The 18,002-nt window shown below is 58.0% G+C and overlaps 9 protein-coding genes across 9 annotated transcripts; 6 read left to right on the top strand and 3 right to left on the bottom strand.

Moving 5' to 3' along the window:
* Positions 1-547: 547 nt before the first annotated feature.
* Positions 548-2,474, bottom strand: ACA1_261530 (uncharacterized protein; the record flags this gene model as incomplete). Its single annotated transcript, XM_004333698.1, has 6 exons — positions 548-669; positions 741-957; positions 1,019-1,183; positions 1,254-1,517; positions 1,585-1,892; positions 1,919-2,474. 6 exons carry the CDS (start codon positions 2,472-2,474, stop codon positions 548-550), a joined length of 1,632 nt encoding a protein of 543 aa, XP_004333746.1.
* Positions 2,475-3,469: 995 nt separating this feature from the next.
* On the top strand, positions 3,470-3,838 carry ACA1_261520 (uncharacterized protein; the record flags this gene model as incomplete). The annotated part of the gene is made up of 3 exons (XM_004333697.1): positions 3,470-3,515; positions 3,599-3,678; positions 3,776-3,838. 3 exons carry the CDS (start codon positions 3,470-3,472, stop codon positions 3,836-3,838), a joined length of 189 nt encoding a protein of 62 aa, XP_004333745.1.
* Positions 3,839-3,975: 137 nt separating this feature from the next.
* ACA1_261510 (uncharacterized protein) lies at positions 3,976-5,278 on the top strand (the record flags this gene model as incomplete). The annotated part of the gene is made up of 4 exons (XM_004333696.1): positions 3,976-4,297; positions 4,451-4,578; positions 4,695-5,001; positions 5,121-5,278. 4 exons carry the CDS (start codon positions 3,976-3,978, stop codon positions 5,276-5,278), a joined length of 915 nt encoding a protein of 304 aa, XP_004333744.1.
* Positions 5,279-5,856: 578 nt separating this feature from the next.
* On the top strand, positions 5,857-7,047 carry ACA1_261500 (SAM domain (Sterile alpha motif) domain containing protein; the record flags this gene model as incomplete). Its single annotated transcript, XM_004333695.1, has 1 exon — positions 5,857-7,047. The coding sequence occupies one exon, from the start codon at positions 5,857-5,859 to the stop codon at positions 7,045-7,047; it is 1,191 nt and encodes a 396-aa protein (XP_004333743.1).
* Positions 7,048-8,064: 1,017 nt separating this feature from the next.
* ACA1_261490 (uncharacterized protein) lies at positions 8,065-9,447 on the top strand (the record flags this gene model as incomplete). Its single annotated transcript, XM_004333694.1, has 1 exon — positions 8,065-9,447. The coding sequence occupies one exon, from the start codon at positions 8,065-8,067 to the stop codon at positions 9,445-9,447; it is 1,383 nt and encodes a 460-aa protein (XP_004333742.1).
* A 444-nt stretch (positions 9,448-9,891) lies between these two features.
* Positions 9,892-11,411, bottom strand: ACA1_261480 (carbohydrate kinase protein; the record flags this gene model as incomplete). Its single annotated transcript, XM_004333693.1, has 7 exons — positions 9,892-10,069; positions 10,147-10,255; positions 10,341-10,402; positions 10,486-10,580; positions 10,676-10,808; positions 10,922-11,017; positions 11,110-11,411. 7 exons carry the CDS (start codon positions 11,409-11,411, stop codon positions 9,892-9,894), a joined length of 975 nt encoding a protein of 324 aa, XP_004333741.1.
* A 209-nt stretch (positions 11,412-11,620) lies between these two features.
* ACA1_261470 (uncharacterized protein) lies at positions 11,621-12,276 on the bottom strand (the record flags this gene model as incomplete). The annotated part of the gene is made up of 4 exons (XM_004333692.1): positions 11,621-11,692; positions 11,796-11,912; positions 11,999-12,124; positions 12,208-12,276. 4 exons carry the CDS (start codon positions 12,274-12,276, stop codon positions 11,621-11,623), a joined length of 384 nt encoding a protein of 127 aa, XP_004333740.1.
* A 372-nt stretch (positions 12,277-12,648) lies between these two features.
* On the top strand, positions 12,649-14,127 carry ACA1_261460 (Leucine Rich Repeatcontaining protein; the record flags this gene model as incomplete). Its single annotated transcript, XM_004333691.1, has 8 exons — positions 12,649-12,733; positions 12,859-12,899; positions 12,991-13,111; positions 13,263-13,328; positions 13,426-13,574; positions 13,657-13,707; positions 13,779-13,874; positions 13,996-14,127. 8 exons carry the CDS (start codon positions 12,649-12,651, stop codon positions 14,125-14,127), a joined length of 741 nt encoding a protein of 246 aa, XP_004333739.1.
* Positions 14,128-14,357: 230 nt separating this feature from the next.
* Positions 14,358-17,884, top strand: ACA1_261450 (TrkA Cterminal domain containing protein; the record flags this gene model as incomplete). Its single annotated transcript, XM_004333690.1, has 13 exons — positions 14,358-14,883; positions 15,013-15,174; positions 15,253-15,342; positions 15,424-15,540; positions 15,669-15,718; positions 15,900-16,019; positions 16,119-16,223; positions 16,317-16,448; positions 16,521-16,608; positions 16,742-17,123; positions 17,222-17,342; positions 17,425-17,678; positions 17,791-17,884. 13 exons carry the CDS (start codon positions 14,358-14,360, stop codon positions 17,882-17,884), a joined length of 2,241 nt encoding a protein of 746 aa, XP_004333738.1.
* Positions 17,885-18,002: the final 118 nt, after the last annotated feature.

Genomic DNA, 18,002 nt, shown 5'->3' with positions numbered 1-18,002 from the left:
CACGATCGCGATTTCGCTGATTAAAATCGAGTCGATCCATCATGACTTCGACCACCGAGCAAAGCGCTGGCGATGATGAAGAAGAGGCTACCCGCACCTGGGTCGAGAAGACAGCCACCTGGGAATCGACAAACACTCTACCCTCTGCAATCCATTTCTTGGCCCGCTGCCTCGAGCATACGCCGCGTGACGTCAACCACTTCGTAATCACCAACGGCTTCACTTCTTCTTCGTTCTCCTTCTCCATGGAATGTTTGTTTGGATTTTCGAGATTTGAAAACTGAGATAATATATCTATTTGATAATTATGCAAAGAATGCAAGCATGATTACAGTGTAACTCGATCCATCAATGATTGGGTTATGTGTGTGTTTATTGGTTGGGTTGATATGAGAAAAGCAAACAAGGTCCATCGCTACGATGACGTGGTTAAAACTAAATTGGAGAGTGAGATAGAGCGCGAGAATGCAAAAAGAACGAGGCTTGCTGGACAAGCAGTAATCGACTAGTATGGGGGTTGAAGTAGCGGCTCGTCGAGCACTCTTCTTCAAGGGCAGAAGGGGACGTTGATCTGGCCACCGCCGGAGCCGCGCAGGGTCGCGGCGACGATCTGGCCCAGCACCAGACCGTTCTGGAGCGTCACATCAGAGTTGGGCGCCAGTAGGATACCTGGGAGCAAGCAAGTGAGCACTCTACGCCGTTTCGTTGTGTGTGGTGGTGTGTGTGTGTTGGGGACGTACCGGGGAACTGGAAGCCCTGGATGACGACGAGGTTGGCCTCGCACACATTCCAGATGATGGAGGTGAGCGGCACCGAGCCCACGTCGACAAAGAAGTTGGAGAAGGTGGCGGTCTGGTTGCCCACGATGTTGATCACCACCTCCTCCGTGCTGCTGCCGAACCCGACCAGGCGCATGCCCGTGGAACGGGCCAGATCGCTGGCCTGCACGTTGAACGACTGATATCCGCCCGGAGGTGAGATTTAAAATTCAACCGCAGGTCAGAGAGGGAAGCCTTACCTCGTTGGCCGCACCGGTCGCCCTCAGGGTGATGGCGCCGAACTCGGCCACCTCGGCGCTGGTCGCGTTGGTCTGCGAGGAGTTGCAGAAGTTGGAGCTCACGTTTCTGAGCTCGGCCGCGTCGAGGGTGAAGTTGATGCCGCTGCGCTCGGTCACATTACCGACCTTGATTGGGAGAAAGTGATCAGTCACAGGTCAGAATGATCAAAAAGAACCAATGGCGATCGAGCGCTACCACAAGTCCGGCGTTGTTGGCGAACGAGGGCAGGTTGACGATCTGCGAGTCATTCGAGGCGAGCAGGTTTCCGCAGAAGAGGCGACCGTTGGCGAAGTCGATGGGGCCGGGTCCCTGGGCGACGATGCCAAAGCCCGCCGACTCCTCGGCCGTGCACACGGCGCGCTGGTTGACGCCGAAGCTGCGCAGACGCAGGCCGCCCCGCACCGCAAGCTTGTTCTCGAAGTCGCCGTTCATCATATCGAGCGACGTGGCGTTGGACGACTGGTTGCCGAGAATGAACGCGCTGTAGAGATCGATCAGGCCGGCCAGGCGCGTGTTGGGCGGGCACGTGGGAATGGGGCTCGGCGGCGGCGGCGAGGGGAGGGGCGAGCCGACGACCGGAGGCGACGCCGAAGCGGAGGCCGAAGCGGAAGCAGAGGGCGAAGCCGAAGCCGAGGCCGAAGCAGAAGCCGAGGCCGAGGCCGAGGCCGAAGCAGAAGGTGACGCCGAAGCAGAAGCGGAAGGAGAAGCAGAGGCGGAAGGAGAAGCCGAAGGAGAGGCAGAAGGCGATGCAGAAGCGGAAGCAGAGGGCGAAGCCGACGGCGACGCAGAAGCCGAGGCCGAGGCCGAGGCCGACGGAGAAGCAGAGCGGCTCGGCTTGACCGAGGGAGAGGCGGACTCACTGGGCTTGACGGAAGCCGAGGGGGAAGCGGACTGGCTCGGCTTGGTCGAAGCTGATGCCGAGGCCGACGGAGAGGCTGACCGGCTCGGCTTGGAAGAAGCGGACGCCGACGCCGACGGCGAGGCCGACTGGCTGGGTTTACTCGACGCCGACGGCGAGGCCGACCGGCTCGGCTTGCCCGAAGCGGATGCCGACGCCGAGGGAGAGGCCGACTGGCTGGGCTTGGTCGATGCCGATGGGGAGGCGGACTGACTAGGTTTGCTGGAGGCCGAAGGCGAGGCTGACTGGCTCGGCTTGGAAGAAGCAGACGCCGACGCGGAAGGCTTTGCAGGCGATGCCGAGGCCGAGGCTGATGGCATGGCCGAAGCAGAAGCGGACGGCATGGCCGAAGCCGAGGCCGAGGGCATGGCCGAAGCCGAAGCTGAGGGCATGGCCGAAGCCGAAGCTGAGGGCTTGCCGCCCTTGCTCGTCATCATCTCGCTGTCGCTGTCTTGGGCGTGGGTGCTGACAGCCAGTAGGCAGCACAGGAGGAGAACAACGCTGATCCAGGTCTTCATCGGTGGTCGAGTCACTGGCGTAGTACTGGTGTAGTGTAGGGATGGATCACTGCGTTGCTTGATGGCGAACATCTGCAGGACCCGGCAAGAGTCCATTTAAACCAGCCACCGACCAATCGGCGCACTGCAGAGCCCTGTCGCTTGCGTCCCCGTTGGGGTGAAAACTCTGCCAGACAGCGAAGGCCCTGTACGGCGGTCCAACGCACGACCAATGTGGCTCCCCGCCCCTGAGAATGGGTCGGATGGGCGTCGCATGGCACAGACTCCGCGCCAGGCACTCTACCAAGCTGTGATCTTGTCCACGATCGGAGCGTGCAAGCGGCAAACCGACGTAAGCGGAAGCGTGCGGTTTGCAGCGCACCGGCCGTCGCTCGTGCGCGGGGGCTCGAGAATTCGACCGGTTTCAAGCCACGCAGCCTGCGGCCTGTAACTCTTTTTCAGCGCAGAAAATCGGCCAATGAGAAAATTGCGACTAGAATGTCCATTTTTTGCCCTCCCCAGCCCGGTTCAAGAAAAGTACTGTGATCCTTGCATGGACCCACCCCCAACAAAACGTGGACGAGGTTGCGTTGCCCCCCAACTATTGTGGCTGTCGTTAGATGGGAGAAGAAAAGTTGGCTTTGACTCGAAAGGGAGAAATCCACAAAAGGAGCAGTCGCGTGGCAATCATGAAAAATCGGTCTAGTTCAATAGAGCTTGCTACCTGGCGCCCTAGGTGCTCAACAGCCACTGTACTATTACAGGCTGTGGCTGTCAAGGTGACATTCCCGTTTTTGAGGAGCACTCAAGTTTGCCTGGAAACAAACAGCTTTAAGTTGTCAAAGCTAGATCAGATCAGAGAAGAATGGCTTGACCTGCCACTTCCCGAGTCCTAGTCCTAGGATCGCCCAGGTTTCGTCCAACCGCCCGCCAAAAGGGCCAGGGTGTCGGTATTTAGGGTCGCTCACCTCGGCCCACAGCTCCAGCCTAAACACCAGTTACTCCACACCCGCACCATGCAGAGATCCATCCTTGCTGTCTTGTTCCTTGGCCTCCTTGCTGGTGCCTTCGCTGACACTGCGAGTACGAGCACTTGCCCCTTATTCATCCTCGTTGTTGTGTGTTCACTCACACACTGAGCGCAGCTGATGGCACTGTTGTTGTGGGAACCACGGCGACCACCGCCTCCAAGGATACCACGATCGTCGGAAGCACGGCTGCTCAGGTACCTCTTTTCAACATCGCTCTTGGGATCACGATGGTGACGCTGGCTTGTGGCGCTGACTCTTCCTCCCTGGTCAGTCTGTTCTGTTCACCTACAGCTCGGCGTCATCTCTCAGCCCGTTCTGGATGACAGTATAGACCGGTTAGTGCCTGCCAAATAAACATGAGCCTTGCCCAAACTGTTGGTTGTTCTTTTTATTTTTGTTTTTGTTTTTGTTTTTAATGGCATTACAATTTTCGACTTAAATACATAAAAAGGAAATAACTGGATAAATTATAAATACGTGTAGAAAAGACGATGGACGTCCGAACGGCAGCAGGGCAGCTGGCGGCCAACTTCTTTGTGGCCACCCCGGCCCGTGTTCTCTTCGAGCGTGCCGCGCGGGATCGTCCCTTCATTCGCGCCTTCATCAAAAGCCGGATAGCAGACGCTTCGAGGATCACCGGCATTCGAGGAGAATCTTCACAACACTCATTTTTCACTCCTTTCACATCAATTTTGAGCGTCCTCACGGGCGGCGGTGCAGACGCGACCAACGGTCTGCTCCACGTCGCTCACGCCAGCTTGTGGACCATCAGCGTCCCCTTCATCCAGTCTTCCATCATAGAATCCGCTAAAGGTATGACCTTGCCGGTCCACTCATCAATCATTTCAATCTGCCGTGTGGTGTATTTTTATTTATTTATTACCATTTATAGGAATTAAAACAATTTGGTTTTATTATTTATTTATTTATTTATTTAAATATAATGTGTGATTGCTTTTAACGCAGACTTACTGTTCGGGGGCTACACACTGTACGGGCGGGTGCGGGAGGCGCTCAACCCCGACTTCAGGCCGTCCCTCTACGCCGAGATAATGCGACCAGTCACCTTCGCCGCCAAGACCGTCGCCTATGCTGTACACGCCACACACGACACACACACGGCACACACGACACACACACACGATACGACACGACACACGACTCACCACGCACGCCTGCGCTAACTGAAAAACCTTTTGGTCATGCTCAGGCGAGCTTTCCGTTCTTCTTGTGCGCGTACGGGGTGCGCAACAACAAGCCCGAGCACTGGAACAAGATCCCGGCCTCGTTCCTGCCCTCGCGTAAGAAGGCCATCCCGGCCATGACCCTGCCGCTCTTCGTCCTGATCGCCCACCTCAACGCCCACCTCCTTGCCGCCGGTGGCCTGCGCGACCTCTTCTTCCGACTCCGCGTGCGACTGCTTCCGTCGACCGTGACCCACGACCAGGCCCTGTCTCCGCTGGCACAGCAGTTCCTGCGCCACGTCGAGGACTTGGCCCTGTGCCTGGCCGCCGGTGGTTCGTTACTCCTCTCCCCTTCGCCTCGGGGCCGAGTCTGAGATGCGCCGCGACTTAGAAACCGGACGAGCTCGTTACGGTAAACTCACCCTTTTTTGTCGACGGCGGTGCGCACACAGCCATAACGGTGCCGCTCGAGGTGTTGCTGTGCACAATGCTGGCGACGCGGGCAGGCTTGGCCTCGTCGGTCTCGGCCATCTGGAAGGAGAAGGGCCTCAGCGGCTTCTTCAGCGGCTTTGGCTGGTATCTGCTGGCCCAGTACCTTACCACCTGGTGATCACGCTTTGGTGGAATTAATTATAGTGCGGAATCAATGAGAGACAGATCTCGCNTCTAGATAGGTATAGGACGAACAGAGAATTCTTTTCTGGCTTCGCATTGGATCGCTTCTTCTTAGTTACAGCTGAGCACCCGAAACAGGCACGCCGCAGTTGAAATCCCAGGTAGCGTGGTTGCGCTGGGGACGAGAGTTCACTTGGAGCACGCGTGCCCCCAAAAGGAATGGTTAGAATAGGGAAATCAGAGTCATCCCCCGGAATTCCGTTGAGTTTCTGCCTAGATCCGGCAACGGAGCAATGTAACCCACAGATCTGCTTTCGTATTGGTTGATCACACCACGGCGACAGAGCAGCTCCCGGATACCTGCGCGCACTAAAGTCTGTTTTCGCGCAGACTGTTCTTGTATTCAGTAGAAGCGAGCACAAGCACATCCCCGCAACTTCAGCAGCACACTCGTGACAGACCCACAACCCAACGCTCAGCATCACCCATCACCTTCTGTCACTCACCACGTTTCATCAACGCCACAGCGCCACCAAACTCTTTTACACACAAGGTCTCTCAACGACGAAAGCCATGGCGACCACCTCAACCCGGCCCTCGTCTCCATCATCCAGCTTCTCGTCGTGCGACGTCAGACCGGTTACCATGCAGCGATACCAGACCAAACCGGTGGGCGAGTGGTCGAAGAAGGAGGTCAAGGCCTGGCTTGCGGCCCTCGACCTCAAGCAGTACGCCCGCACCTTCCGCAAGCACGACATGTGCGGTAGCCGACTGGTCGGGCTTTCGCGCGACGACCTCCGCGCCATGAACGTGACCAAGGTGGGCCACGTCAAGAAGATCACCAGCTGGCTCCGCGACTCGGCCGCGCTCCACAACGGCTACGCGCCTCCGCCCACCGCCATTTCGCCGACGCTCTCGGCCACCACCTCGTCCTCCTCTGTGATGACCTCATCGGGCAAGTTCATGGCCACCATTACCCGGCGGTACAGCTTCGGTGGCGTCGGCGACTCGCCAGTCCCGCCTCCTCTACTGGCCTCGCCATCGTCATCGGTAGTCGGGGCTACGCTAGTCCAGTCCATGGCCCGGCTCGCCCCTGCCTCGCGACACACCTCGTCCACCCTATCAACAACCTCATCGTCATCGTCGTCGCCGCCCCCCAGTCCCATCCGCCGCACCAAAGCCGCGCATTCCAGCAGCAGCACCAACGGCTCGCCCCTCCGCCAGTCGTCCATGGACATCGTGTGTCGGCGAGAGGCCCGGTCAGCGTCGGTGCCCGAGAATTTGCACTCGCAGCAGTTCTTCGACTTGACGGTCTCGGACGATGCCAACACCATGTTCTACTCGCCCGAGACGTCGGGTGAGAGCCTTTCGCTTGGCTCCGAGAGCGCGGTGCCGCTTCCGCGCAGAGGTGGAGGCAGCGGCATCCGCGGGCGTCCGACGGTGCGCAAGAGCAACAGCTCGCCGGACTGCAACTCGAGCTACGCGCGGCTCTACCCGTCGGTCTACCTCTGGGTGAAGCTGGTGTTCGACGACGACATCAGCATCTTGCGCTTCAAGCGCAGGACCCTCACGGTCAAGCGGCTGCAACGCGAGATCAACCGCATACACCAGTGCCAGCCGCGACTGCGGTGGATCGACTCGGACGGCGACTGCATCGAAATCAAGACCACCGAGTTCCTCAACTACGCCCTGGAGGACTGGCAGCGCCGCTTTGACGAGGGCCAACAGCGGATGATCCGGATAGAGGCCTTCCAGAAGGCCTGATTGACCACACCCCGCACACATTTTTGCCCCTTCCTTGACTGTAACCAGAAACGAATGTACCCTTTACTTTTTACCTTTAGTTCTCTGGCTGGGCGTGTGAAGATTTTTATGGTTTAGTGTGAAGGAAACCTATCGTAAAAAGGAGTTGCCAGGACCGGGAATTGAACCCGGGTTGTTGGTACCACAAACCAATGTACTACCACTATACTATCCCAGCTACGGGTGTCGTAAGAATGTGCTACCGTGACGGCTGATCGAGTGGAACACAGTTGTCAGCCCGGCGCCCGAAAAATGGCCAAGAATTGCAAAGAGAACGAAGGACAGTGGCTTACATTCGAACCAAGACCACGCTTTGGCCTGAAATGACATGTCTCGGCATTCTGTTAGGGGGGCAACAAACACAAGGAGAGGGGTTTCGAGCTTGTAGGGAAGATTCCGTGGTGCAACGGTAGCACGCAAGCCTAACACGCTTGAGGTCGCGAGATCAACACTCGCCGGAATCATTTTTTTCCATGTCGTTCAAATTTTCCCAATGTTACGAATTGAGAAATTTCTGGGTTTTAAGCCTCCTGGTGTTTGGTGTGCGGTAGTTTTTCGAGCAGTTTCTTGGCGCACGAACGCAAACAACTGTTGCGATCACAACGAGAAGAGGTGATGGTTGGTCTGCTACGAGTCAAGTCGTTTACGAGAGTTGCAAGGTATCATGGCCCGCGGGCCTTGGCCGCCAATTGGTGCTGAGTTGGTTTGTGTTTTTTGGGCAACTGAGGTGGCCATTTTTAGACCAACGACGGATTGGATGTCTTTTGAGTGCCTGGAGTTGAGTGCGCTGCAAGGAAATGGTCGAAGTGAGATGGTCGCGATAGGCCAATCAGGCTTCATTCTATTCCAGGCTGGTGATCGGAACCACTCCTTCCACCCAATCCCTGAGACCCAACAAATTATAAGTTGCGCAATCACGGACATTCTCATTTTTATTGTACCAAAACCACATCACCTTTACCACCAAGCCCAAGCAAGATGCTCGCCAACAAGCGCTTCTTCTTGGCCGTCGTCGCGCTCCTCGCGCTGTCGGCCGCCATCGCCTCCGGGTCCAACTGCGGCAGCAAGCGCGTGACCCGCGAGCGCATCGTCGAATGGCACGACAAGATTTACAGCACCACCAACGTGCTGGGCGCCCCCGGCGGCGGCGCTTCGGGCCTGCGTGCGTGGGCCATGGTCGTCACCGCCATGTTCGACGCCGCCAACCTGGCCGACGACTCGGAGTACGCCAGCTACCTGGACCTCTCGGGCATTCCCTCCAGCATCAACGTCAACAAGGCCGAGCCCCTGGCCGCCGCTGCCAAGGCTGCCGAGGTGGTGCTCAACGGTCTCATTCCGGCCAGCGCCAGCGCCGACGTCCGCAACATGCTCAAGTTCTCGCACCTGTCGCAGCTCAGCGTCCACCTCGGCGCCCTGCCCGACAACTACAAGACCGCCAACGGAATCGCCCTCGGCGAATTCGTGGGCCTCCGCATGCTCGCCAACCGCACCAACGACGGCCACCCGCCCAACAACTGCAACAACTGGCCCAGCCCGGCCACCGCGGCCTGCCCCAACTCGGTGCCCAACAGCACCTTCTGGTACAAGTACCAGTACGACCTGCCCTACTTCCCCGGCCAGCCCAACTCGCCCGGCTACCCCCAGGTGCGCCCGTTCGCCATCCCCGCCTACGACTCGGCCCTCTTCACCGTTCCCGCCCAGCCAGCCCCCGGCACGCCCCAGCACCTGTCCGACTTCGCCGAGACCTATGCCTTCGGCACCAGCAACGCCAGCCTGTCGGCCCGCACCGCCGAGACTGACGCCATCGCCCGCTTCCACGACGGCAACTTTGGCTCGCAGGTCGGCTGGGCCATGGACTATGTGTCGAGCTCGGGCATCGACGTTGACGGTGTGGACCTCCTCCGCGTGCTCGCCCTGGCCGCCATCTCGTCGCACGACGCCCATGCCACCCACTGGCTCTACAAGTACACCCATTACAACGGCCGCCCGATCGTGGCCTACCGCACCGTCACCCCCGACTCGCCGGCCCACGCCTACGTCGACCCGTCGTGGACCCCCGTGCTGACCACCTCGCAGACCCCCGAGCACCCGTCCGGCCACTCGGCCCGCTCCGGCGGAGCCTGCTTCGCCTTCATCAAGGCCTTCGGCGACGTGCCCCCTAACGGCAACTTCCGCACCATCTCCTACTCGCAGCCGCAGCTCGGCTCGCGCACCTACACCTCGATCATGCAGTTCTACCAGGAGGTGCACAACAGCCGCGTCTACGGCGGCGTCCACTGGCGCTCGGCCCTGATTGCCGGCCAGAACCTGGCGGAGCAGGTCACGAACTATGCCTTCGGCAAGATCCTGCGCCGCAACTAAGCAGTCAGAGTAAAATAAAGAACAAGGGCTGTTCGCCTTCATCATCCACTGCTGAGACTTTCCAAAGTGACGAAGGACCACACACACGCCGCACGCTGATGGTGATTGTTGCATCACGCCCTCCTGGCCGTAGAGGCCCGTGTGGTCGTAGGAACAGCGATCAGTTGGGCATGTAGGAAGATTCCGTGGTGCAACGGTAGCACGCAAGCCTAACACGCTTGAGGTCGCGAGATCAACACTCGCCGGAATCATTCTTTTCCATGCCGTCAAATTTTCCCAATTATGCTAGTCCCAATTGGAATTAGCTTGCTCTCGAAAACGTTGTCGACACGGTACGCTGGGATAGTATAGTGGTAGTACATTGGTTTGTGGTACCAACAACCCGGGTTCAATTCCCGGTCCTGGCAACTCCTTTTTTTTGCTTCTTCCACCCTTTTCCATCTTTCAGAGGGAGCTGGCATGCTTCTCCAGAGACTCGGCAAACACTTGTCCGATCTCCTCGATCATATCCGACACGATGGTCGAGCGGCCCTTCTTCGCGAAGGCGGCCTTGTTGGCCTCCCTTGTCATCAGGCAGCCCGCGTAGCCCGCCAGCACGTTGGGAGGGTACTTGAGCGAGTCCCTGCGCGTAGATCGCCATCGTTCCGCGTTAGCCGCGCCGAAAAGAGAGCGCGCTGATGGCCGGCCATCACCACGTACTTTTCCTTGTAGGCGTGCGCCCAGGAGAGGAATGTGCCGATCGAGCCGGAGGTGATGTCGCCCTGCCCACCGCATCTCCGCGGGCTTCCCGCTTCCGTGCATTCCACAACTGCAGTCCGGACGGCCACGGTTAGCAGCCGCGCGGGGAGGCCCCGTTTCGATCGAACCAATTGGTTCGATCAAGTTGTGCGTACCGATGCGCCCGTCGCTGATCTTATCGGTCTGTCCCTTCTGTACGATCGTCACGTTGCCCATCCTGTTGATCGATACGGGAGCCCACCGTCAGTCAGCTTGCAGCTGGAGAGCCAATGGATGATGTGGCGGCCGTCGTTGACGTACTTTCTGGCGAGGTCCATGACCGGCGTGTCCTCCTCGCACCCGGCCGCCTTGCACAGTCGCTGGTACTCGGGAAAGTTGGGCGTCAACACCACCTCCTGTCGTCGTTGCACACCAGAGAGAGGTTGAGTTAGAGGTTGCGGTGAACACCGCAGTGTTCCGCGGGGCAATGCCCAAAAGCGAAGGGCGCCACCTTGTAGCCCTCGACGAGCGATGGCCACACGCAGACGACGCTGGAAATGCCGTCCCCATCGATCACGAGCGGCATCTTTCGGTCCTTGGCCTGCTCGATTATCTTCTTGGCGCAAAGTTGCACTGCCTTGTCCCTGTACCGCGGTCCCCGACTCACCGTCAACACAGATGACACGAACTACATACACTACACGCACGACACACAAAGTGACAACTGGCTCGCGCGCGGGAGAGCCTCAGCACTCACCTGCCGAGGCCAGAGCCGAGGACGAGACCGGTGAACCTGGGCAGCCACTCGCCTATTTGCTCCATGGCCGCGTCGACCCCTCGCCTCTCCTCCTCCCTGCGCCGCCCACACGATCCGGCCACCCAGTCAGCCATCGAACCACGCGCGGCGTGTGCGGCGTGTGCAGCGTGTGCGGTGTGCGCTCGTACGTGAGGTCTCCGCCAGCGGAGGAGGAAGATGACGAAGAGCGGCTGGGCAGGAGCGGGTGGACGATGACGTCGGGGCAGTAGGACTTGATGGCGGTGGCGGCGGCCTGGGTGCAGACGACGTGGGCCAGGTCGGCCCCGGTGCGCAGGGCACTGATGGCCACGAAGTAGGGCGCCCCCGTGTACTCGGCGCTGCCGCCGAACACGCCCAACTTCCCGCTCGCCCCCTTGTGCAGGTGCTGCGCCAGCGGCGGGATGAACGCTCGAATCTCTTCAATCAGCGCAGCACGAGATGGACCGCTCATTTCAGAGATAAGAGATGTATGATGCGAGTGGCGTTGTGAGCAGTGGTGATGTGGTGAGGAATTAATAAATGAACGCAATAGAAACAGGCTAAAAAAAGTTTGTTGATTTATTTTTGTTTGTTTTTCGATGGATCTTTGTGCATTATTCGTCGACCAGGCCAACAAAGCCATGGCGCAGAGGTGGTACAGGGCAAGGTAAGGTGAGCGCCTTACACTTGGGAGTAGTCACCGGTGCCCGAGGCCTCGTTGTACACGAACAGGGTGCACGCTACCGTGGCCAGCTGTTTCCGTAAGGCGTGAATGTTAGCCGTGAACGCAACAAAGCGAAACGGCGACAAAGAACGAAAGCGGAGAATGAAGCCAAGGGCAAAAGTGGGTTCGTACGTAGAAGCCGATGAAGACGGAACTGTTGGCGATTGCGCCACCGCTGCAGTCGTCGATGATGCACAGAATCAGGTTCAGCGTGGCCAAACCGAGCAGGACAAGCGCGAACACTCCAAACTGAGCAGGGACAAGCGTCAGTTCTCGCTTTCTAGAGGGCAGAAAAGGAGACACAACGCAACAACGTCTCTGCAGCAGCGCCGTACCGCGAGGAGAAGGAGGCGGTGGCGAGTGAACACGCCCACGATTCCGCACACGACCAGAAGGATGGTGAGCACTCCCAGGATAATGCCATAGACGGCGCCAAAGACGAAGTTGATGATTCCCAATATCTGAAGCGATTGATTCGATTCAATCAGTGCCGGCGGAGGAGAGAGGCTAAGATTGTACGAATTCGAGTTTAGCTCCGGCGTACTAAGAGAATGCCTTGGAGGACCAGCAAGAGCAAGCCAAGGAGGCTCGGCTTGTGCACGTGAAGCCCCATGTTTGATGTTGGGGGTTGTTGGTCGAACCTTCTGGCGCAAGTAGTATGGGCCAGAATGTTTGGCACGCCACCATATTTTTTATTTTCATTTTCTTTTGTGGTTGGATTTTTTGGTGCTTTTTCTCGTCAGCAGCTTTTGCGGTAAGACACAGATCACACTACCACTTGGTTTTTGCCATTTGTTTGCCTTTCCCTTCTATCTTTCATCTCTGTCTCTCATCCCGCTTCGCAACCTATTATCTGCCGTTCATTCTCCAATTTTTCGATTCCATTCGAAAAATTTTGATCTTCAGCGCTAAAGCACTCGCACATCTTCTGCGCCCCTTCCGCCCACCTCTAGAGTGCCGTCAGTGAGCCAGCTCCACTACAAACATGATTAAGCGCCTGACCGCCGACTTGATTTCGCAAGCCCCGCAGTATCTCAACCCCCTGCGCGAACGAGAAATTGACCTCCGAGGTTCGTGACGCCTTCATCAGCCGACATTGCAATTCGAAGCGTACGCTAATGCTGCCCCCCTTTTGCCTCCTTGCTCTCCTGTCTACGCTCGGACCAATGTGCGCCTCCCCTCTCCCGCTCTGTAGGGAACAAAATTGCGGTCATTGAGAACTTGGGTGCCACTCAGGTACAACGCCATCTCTCTTCACCTTGAACATGGAGCTTCAAGCCGTGCGAATTTTTCATCGGCTTCTCGATTCTTTACTCCCGCGGCGCAGGACCAATTTAACTCGATCGATCTGAGCGACAATGAGATCCAGAAGCTGGAGAACTTCCCTCTTCTTCCCAAGCTCAAGATGCTTCTCCTCAGCAACAACCGCGTAGCCCGAATCGCTCCGGGTAACCCCTTCCCTCTTGTGGGCGAGCTGAGCTGAAGCGGCTGCTGCAAGCGCAGTTGGTGGCTGGGGTGGAAAGAGCCATGCAAGCAAGCCCAGTATCTGTTCTTATCACTTCTTTTTCTCTGCTTCTTCTTCTGCTCCTGTCCACCCAGGCCTGGGTGAACACATTCCTAACATCGACACTCTCATTCTCAGCAACAACAAGATAGAGAGCCTGAGTACGTCTCCCCAGTTCAACTCCTTGCAGTTTATGCCGTCGTGGTGATGCGTTCTTGCGCTGATGAAGGCGCCTCTCTCTCTCTCTCTCTCTTGCAGGCGAGCTTGATAACCTGGAAAGCTTCAAGAAGCTCAAGATGCTGAGCTTGTTGGGCAACCCCGTGACGCAAAAGCCTAACTACCGGCTGCACCTGATCGCCAAGCTGCCAGGGCTCAAGGTGATCGACTTCAGAAAGGTCAAGCCTCGGGTACGGCCTCGCTTCACCTCACCGTAATGGTTCCCACCAAGGAGGAGTGTCTCGGCTTACGCTTCTCTTTCTCCACTGACAGGAGAAGGCTGAGGCTCGTCAGGTGTTTGGTGTGGGGAAGAAGGGAGCACAGGTGACCACGTCCATTCTTCTCTCATCGTTATCTGCGCTGACCCTTTTGACACTACACGACGCTCCGTACAGCCAAAAGAAAAGGCAGAGTCCAAGGTCTTTGTGCCAGGTGAGCCCACCGAGGCCGAGCTGCAGGCGCAGAAGGCCCAGCAGGCCGAACAGATCAGGGTTCGCATCTCTCCTCTCCTTCCCTGGTCTTGAACATTGAGCTAACCTCCCTCTTCTCATTCTCATCTTCTCTCTCTCTCTCTCTGTGTGTGCGCGCGCGTGTGTGTATGGTGTTGTGCAGGCTGCCATCCAGAACGCGACGACGCTTGAAGAGGTGCAGGCGCTCGAGCGCTCGCTGCAAGATGGTAAGCTGCCGTCGTTGACGACAACGACGACCACGCAGACAACGGACAGCATGGAGGAGGCTGCTTGATTTTGAAGGAGGTAACAACATCAACAACAACACAAAACAACAACAACAACATCAAACGAAACCAACACCCTGCCACCGGGCGAGTGGCGTGGCGAGAACTGAGAAGGGAGAATAAACAATCTGCCGTCTTCTCCAACAACCAGGCACGCAGAGCGCTCTGCGTGCCTGTCATACCAGTGCGTGTCGGGGCAGTTCGTGGTCACTGCCTCAGGTTGTGCATTCGACACAAGATGGAGGAGCTGGGGGCGAGGGGTGGCCCAAGCCCGCCGCCATCGGCTCAAGATGAAGAGGCGATGAAGCGGATGATTGATGCCGGCGAAGACGAAGTCAACAGGGATCGCCGCTCGACGGCAACTGATGGCAGCCAGCGGAGAGGTTCAGGAAGAAAGCATCACACCTGCCACAACAAGCACCGTAAGAGAAGTAAATCGCATCGACGAAAGCGCAAATCGCGAGAAGATCGGGATTTGGAGGCGGGGCGAGGCGAGAGGAGGGAAGGGTCGTTTGATCGTGCAAGGGAGGGAGATGAGGATGGCGAGTGGTCGCCTGGCGAGGCCGGGCAGCTCACACCCAAACACATCTTCTACAACTACTACTCGACCGACGTGACATGGGAAGAGCACGAGGAATCGCTGGAGGGGGGCAAGTGGAGCGTGCGGGCCAAGAAGGCCGCGCTCAAGTTCGCCGTTGGCCACAAGGTCGAGCTCGCCATCGCCGCCCTCTGTCTGTTCATCCTCTTCCTTCTGCGCATCTCAGGTGCTCATCCCACGTGGCTGTGCTGTGCGCTACGTGCACCGAGAACTGACGCCCGCACACAACATACGACACACACGCACGCGCACGACGACACGACACGACACGCATGATGCACATGCACGTGTGTAGCGTGGCAGGAGCTGAAGTGGCAAGGGTGGTACACGGTCTTCGTGGTCTGCGCTGCCTTCTTCATGTTGGTCAAGAATGTGGCGCCCAACGACGTGGTGATGGTGTTCGTCACCACGCTCCTCCTCATACCCGGCATCATCACCCCCAGTGAAGCGCTTACTGGTGAGCCCTCCCCACACTCCCAACCACGCGCACCCAACGCGCTGACCTGGACTTTGTGTGTTTCCTCCCATCGATCAGGGTTCTCGAGCGTGGGCATATTGACGATCGCGGTGTTGTTTGTGGTGGCGGCCGGCATCGCCGAGACCGGCTCCATCGGCCTGTTGAGTGGTAATTACGGGCTACAACTCACCCGACTAGGGCCGAACACCACCACTGAGTGGCGTTTGTTTGTTTTTGTTGGGCGCGCAGAGTGGGTGCTGGGCAAGACAACCAGCGTTTTCGTGGCGCAGCTGCGGCTCATGTTGCCGCTCTCCTTCCTGTCGGCCTTCACCAACAACACTCCGCTGACCGCTATTATGATCCCTGGTTGGTATCAGCCTCTTTGCGCGTCTTGTTGTTGTTGTGCGTGTGGTGTGTGGTGTGGTGTGTGGTGTGTGTGTGCGTGAGAGTTTGCAAGGTAACGTCCAAGCTCAAACCTTTTAGTGATCGAGAAGTGGTGCCGCGCCACGGGAATCAAGCCATCGAAGATGATGATTCCTCTGTCGTACGCGTGCATTTTTGGAGGCACGTGTACGATCGTGGGCACCTCGACCAACCTCATCGTCGTTGGGCTGGTCGCCGGGCTCGACCCCACCCTCCGCTTCCCATTTTTTGAGGTGTGCTGCCCCTCTTGAACACTCCTTCTCGCTGCCGACCTGATCGCTCACGCGCGCGCTGCCCCTCAGATCGGGTATGTGGGCTTGCCGATCGTGCTGGTGGGCCTCACCTACATGCTCCTCATCTCGCCATTCCTGCTGCCCGATCGCGAGAGTCCGATGGACGAACTGCTCAGCCACCCGCGTGAGGTACATCGTGTCGTGTCGTGTCGTTGGCCGTGTGTCGTGCGTGTCTTGCCAGAGTGTAAATATAAAGCTGACCACCCTGGCTGACTTTTTGTTGTGCAGTACACAATCACAGTGATTGTGGAACACAATTCAAGCATCGACGGAAAGACTGTGGGCGCGGTCGGGCTCAACGCCGTCGACGGGCTGATCCTCGTCAACCTCATTGTACGTGCCACAGCTGCTCCCCTCTTAAACGCGCCTTGCTCCAGCACTAGAGTCGCACGATGCATTGTTCACTCTCGGCGACGTGGATTGCAGAGGCGGGGTGTCGACAACCCAAACGTGTCGGCCGAAACGACACTCAACTCGGGAGATCAGTTGATCTTTGCCGGCGACGTCGAGAAGCTCGTGGACCTCTTCATGATCTCGGGCATAAAACCCACCAACCAGGTGCCTATTCACGACACACACGACACACGACACACGACATACCTGCCTTTGTACTCATAACGTTTACTGTAGGACGATAAAATCGTGCATCCCTCAATCAATAAGGTCCTGGTCGAAGCCGTCGTCTCGCCCACGGGGTCGCTTGTCAACCGCACCATCGGTACGGCCTACCGCCCGCACACCACTCTTTCTCATGACCGGAGCCGGAACAAGCGCTTGTCGTCTGTCCTGTCGTGAACCTAACACCCACGCGCACGACACACATCACAATGAATGTATGAATGAATGTGAAGGCGAGGCCGATTTCGGGAAGCGGTACGGCGCGGCGGTGCTGTCGGTCGGGCGCGAGGGCGAGAAGATCCATTCGCACGCGCGCCTGGCGTCGTTTCGCCTACGCGGCGGGGACACCCTGCTCCTGGTGTGCCGGCCCGACCTGGCCTCGGGCCAGCACCACGTCGACGATCCGGCCACCGCCGGCCCCGACAGCGGCGGCGATTTCATCACCGTGTCGCGGGTGGGCGGGTCCAGCGGCGGCAAGATGGGCGTCGACTACGAGCGCATGTGCCTCGCACCGGTCATCGCCGCGATCATGATCCTCGTCTCTACGTTCGAGCTGACGAGCCTGCTCACCGCATCGCTGTGCGCAGCGTTCATCATGATCATCACCGGGTGCATGTACGTGTGTCGTCTTGTGTCGTGTGCATGTGCGCGTGCGGCGATGCGTGTGCGTGTCGTGCTGTGTACCTCGCTCACCACTTATCTCTCACTACCAGTTCGGTCGAGAAAGCAGTGGCGGCGACCAATTTCAGGCTCATCGCCATGATCGCGAGCTCCTTCGGCATGGCCATGGCCTGCGAAAAGACTGGCGTGGCCCAGATCTTGGCTCACGATCTGGTACCGCCACTCATCACTGAGCGATTGCACCCAGCACGACACTCACGACACGCACACAACACACGACCGCACACGCACACAGGTGTCGATATTCATGCCAGCCGGTAGCTTTGGGTTGCTCTATGGCGTCTACCTATCGACGGCTCTGCTCACCTCGCTGCTCAATAACGCCTCAGCGGCCGCATTGATGGTGCCCATCGTGTTCTCGTTCCAGTCCAGCCTGGTGACCGGCGTGAACGTCAAGGCCTTCGTCTACTGCATCATGGTCGGCGCCAGTGCGGACTTCTCCACCCCGATCGGCTACCAGACCAACCTCATGGTGTGGGGTCCGGGCGGGTACGACTCCACCCGGGCATTCTTTCTTCTGACTAGTATGCATTGCCATTCTTTTGGCTCAACCCAGTTTGTGGTGTGTGTGGTGTGTGTGGTGTGTGATCACAAACACCAGGTACAAGTTCATGGACTACACGAAAGTGGGACTGCCGCTGCAGGCTCTCCTCTCCCTGATCTCCGTGGGCATCGTCTACTGGCAGTTTGCATGATCTTCTGCCAGGCCTGATGCTGCCGGTGTTGTGTGGTGTTGGAATGTGTGGTGTCGGAATGTATGCACTGAAAAACGTTCAGGCGAAGAATGTACTGAAAAAGAAGAAAAAAAGTTAC

The sequence above is a fragment of the Acanthamoeba castellanii genome, assembly GCF_000313135.1.
Source record: "Acanthamoeba castellanii str. Neff unplaced genomic scaffold scf7180000084769, whole genome shotgun sequence".
Classification (NCBI taxonomy): domain Eukaryota; phylum Discosea; order Longamoebia; family Acanthamoebidae; genus Acanthamoeba; species Acanthamoeba castellanii.
Note: the sequence above shows the minus strand (reverse complement) of the source record. Positions and strands in the feature narration are given on the sequence as shown.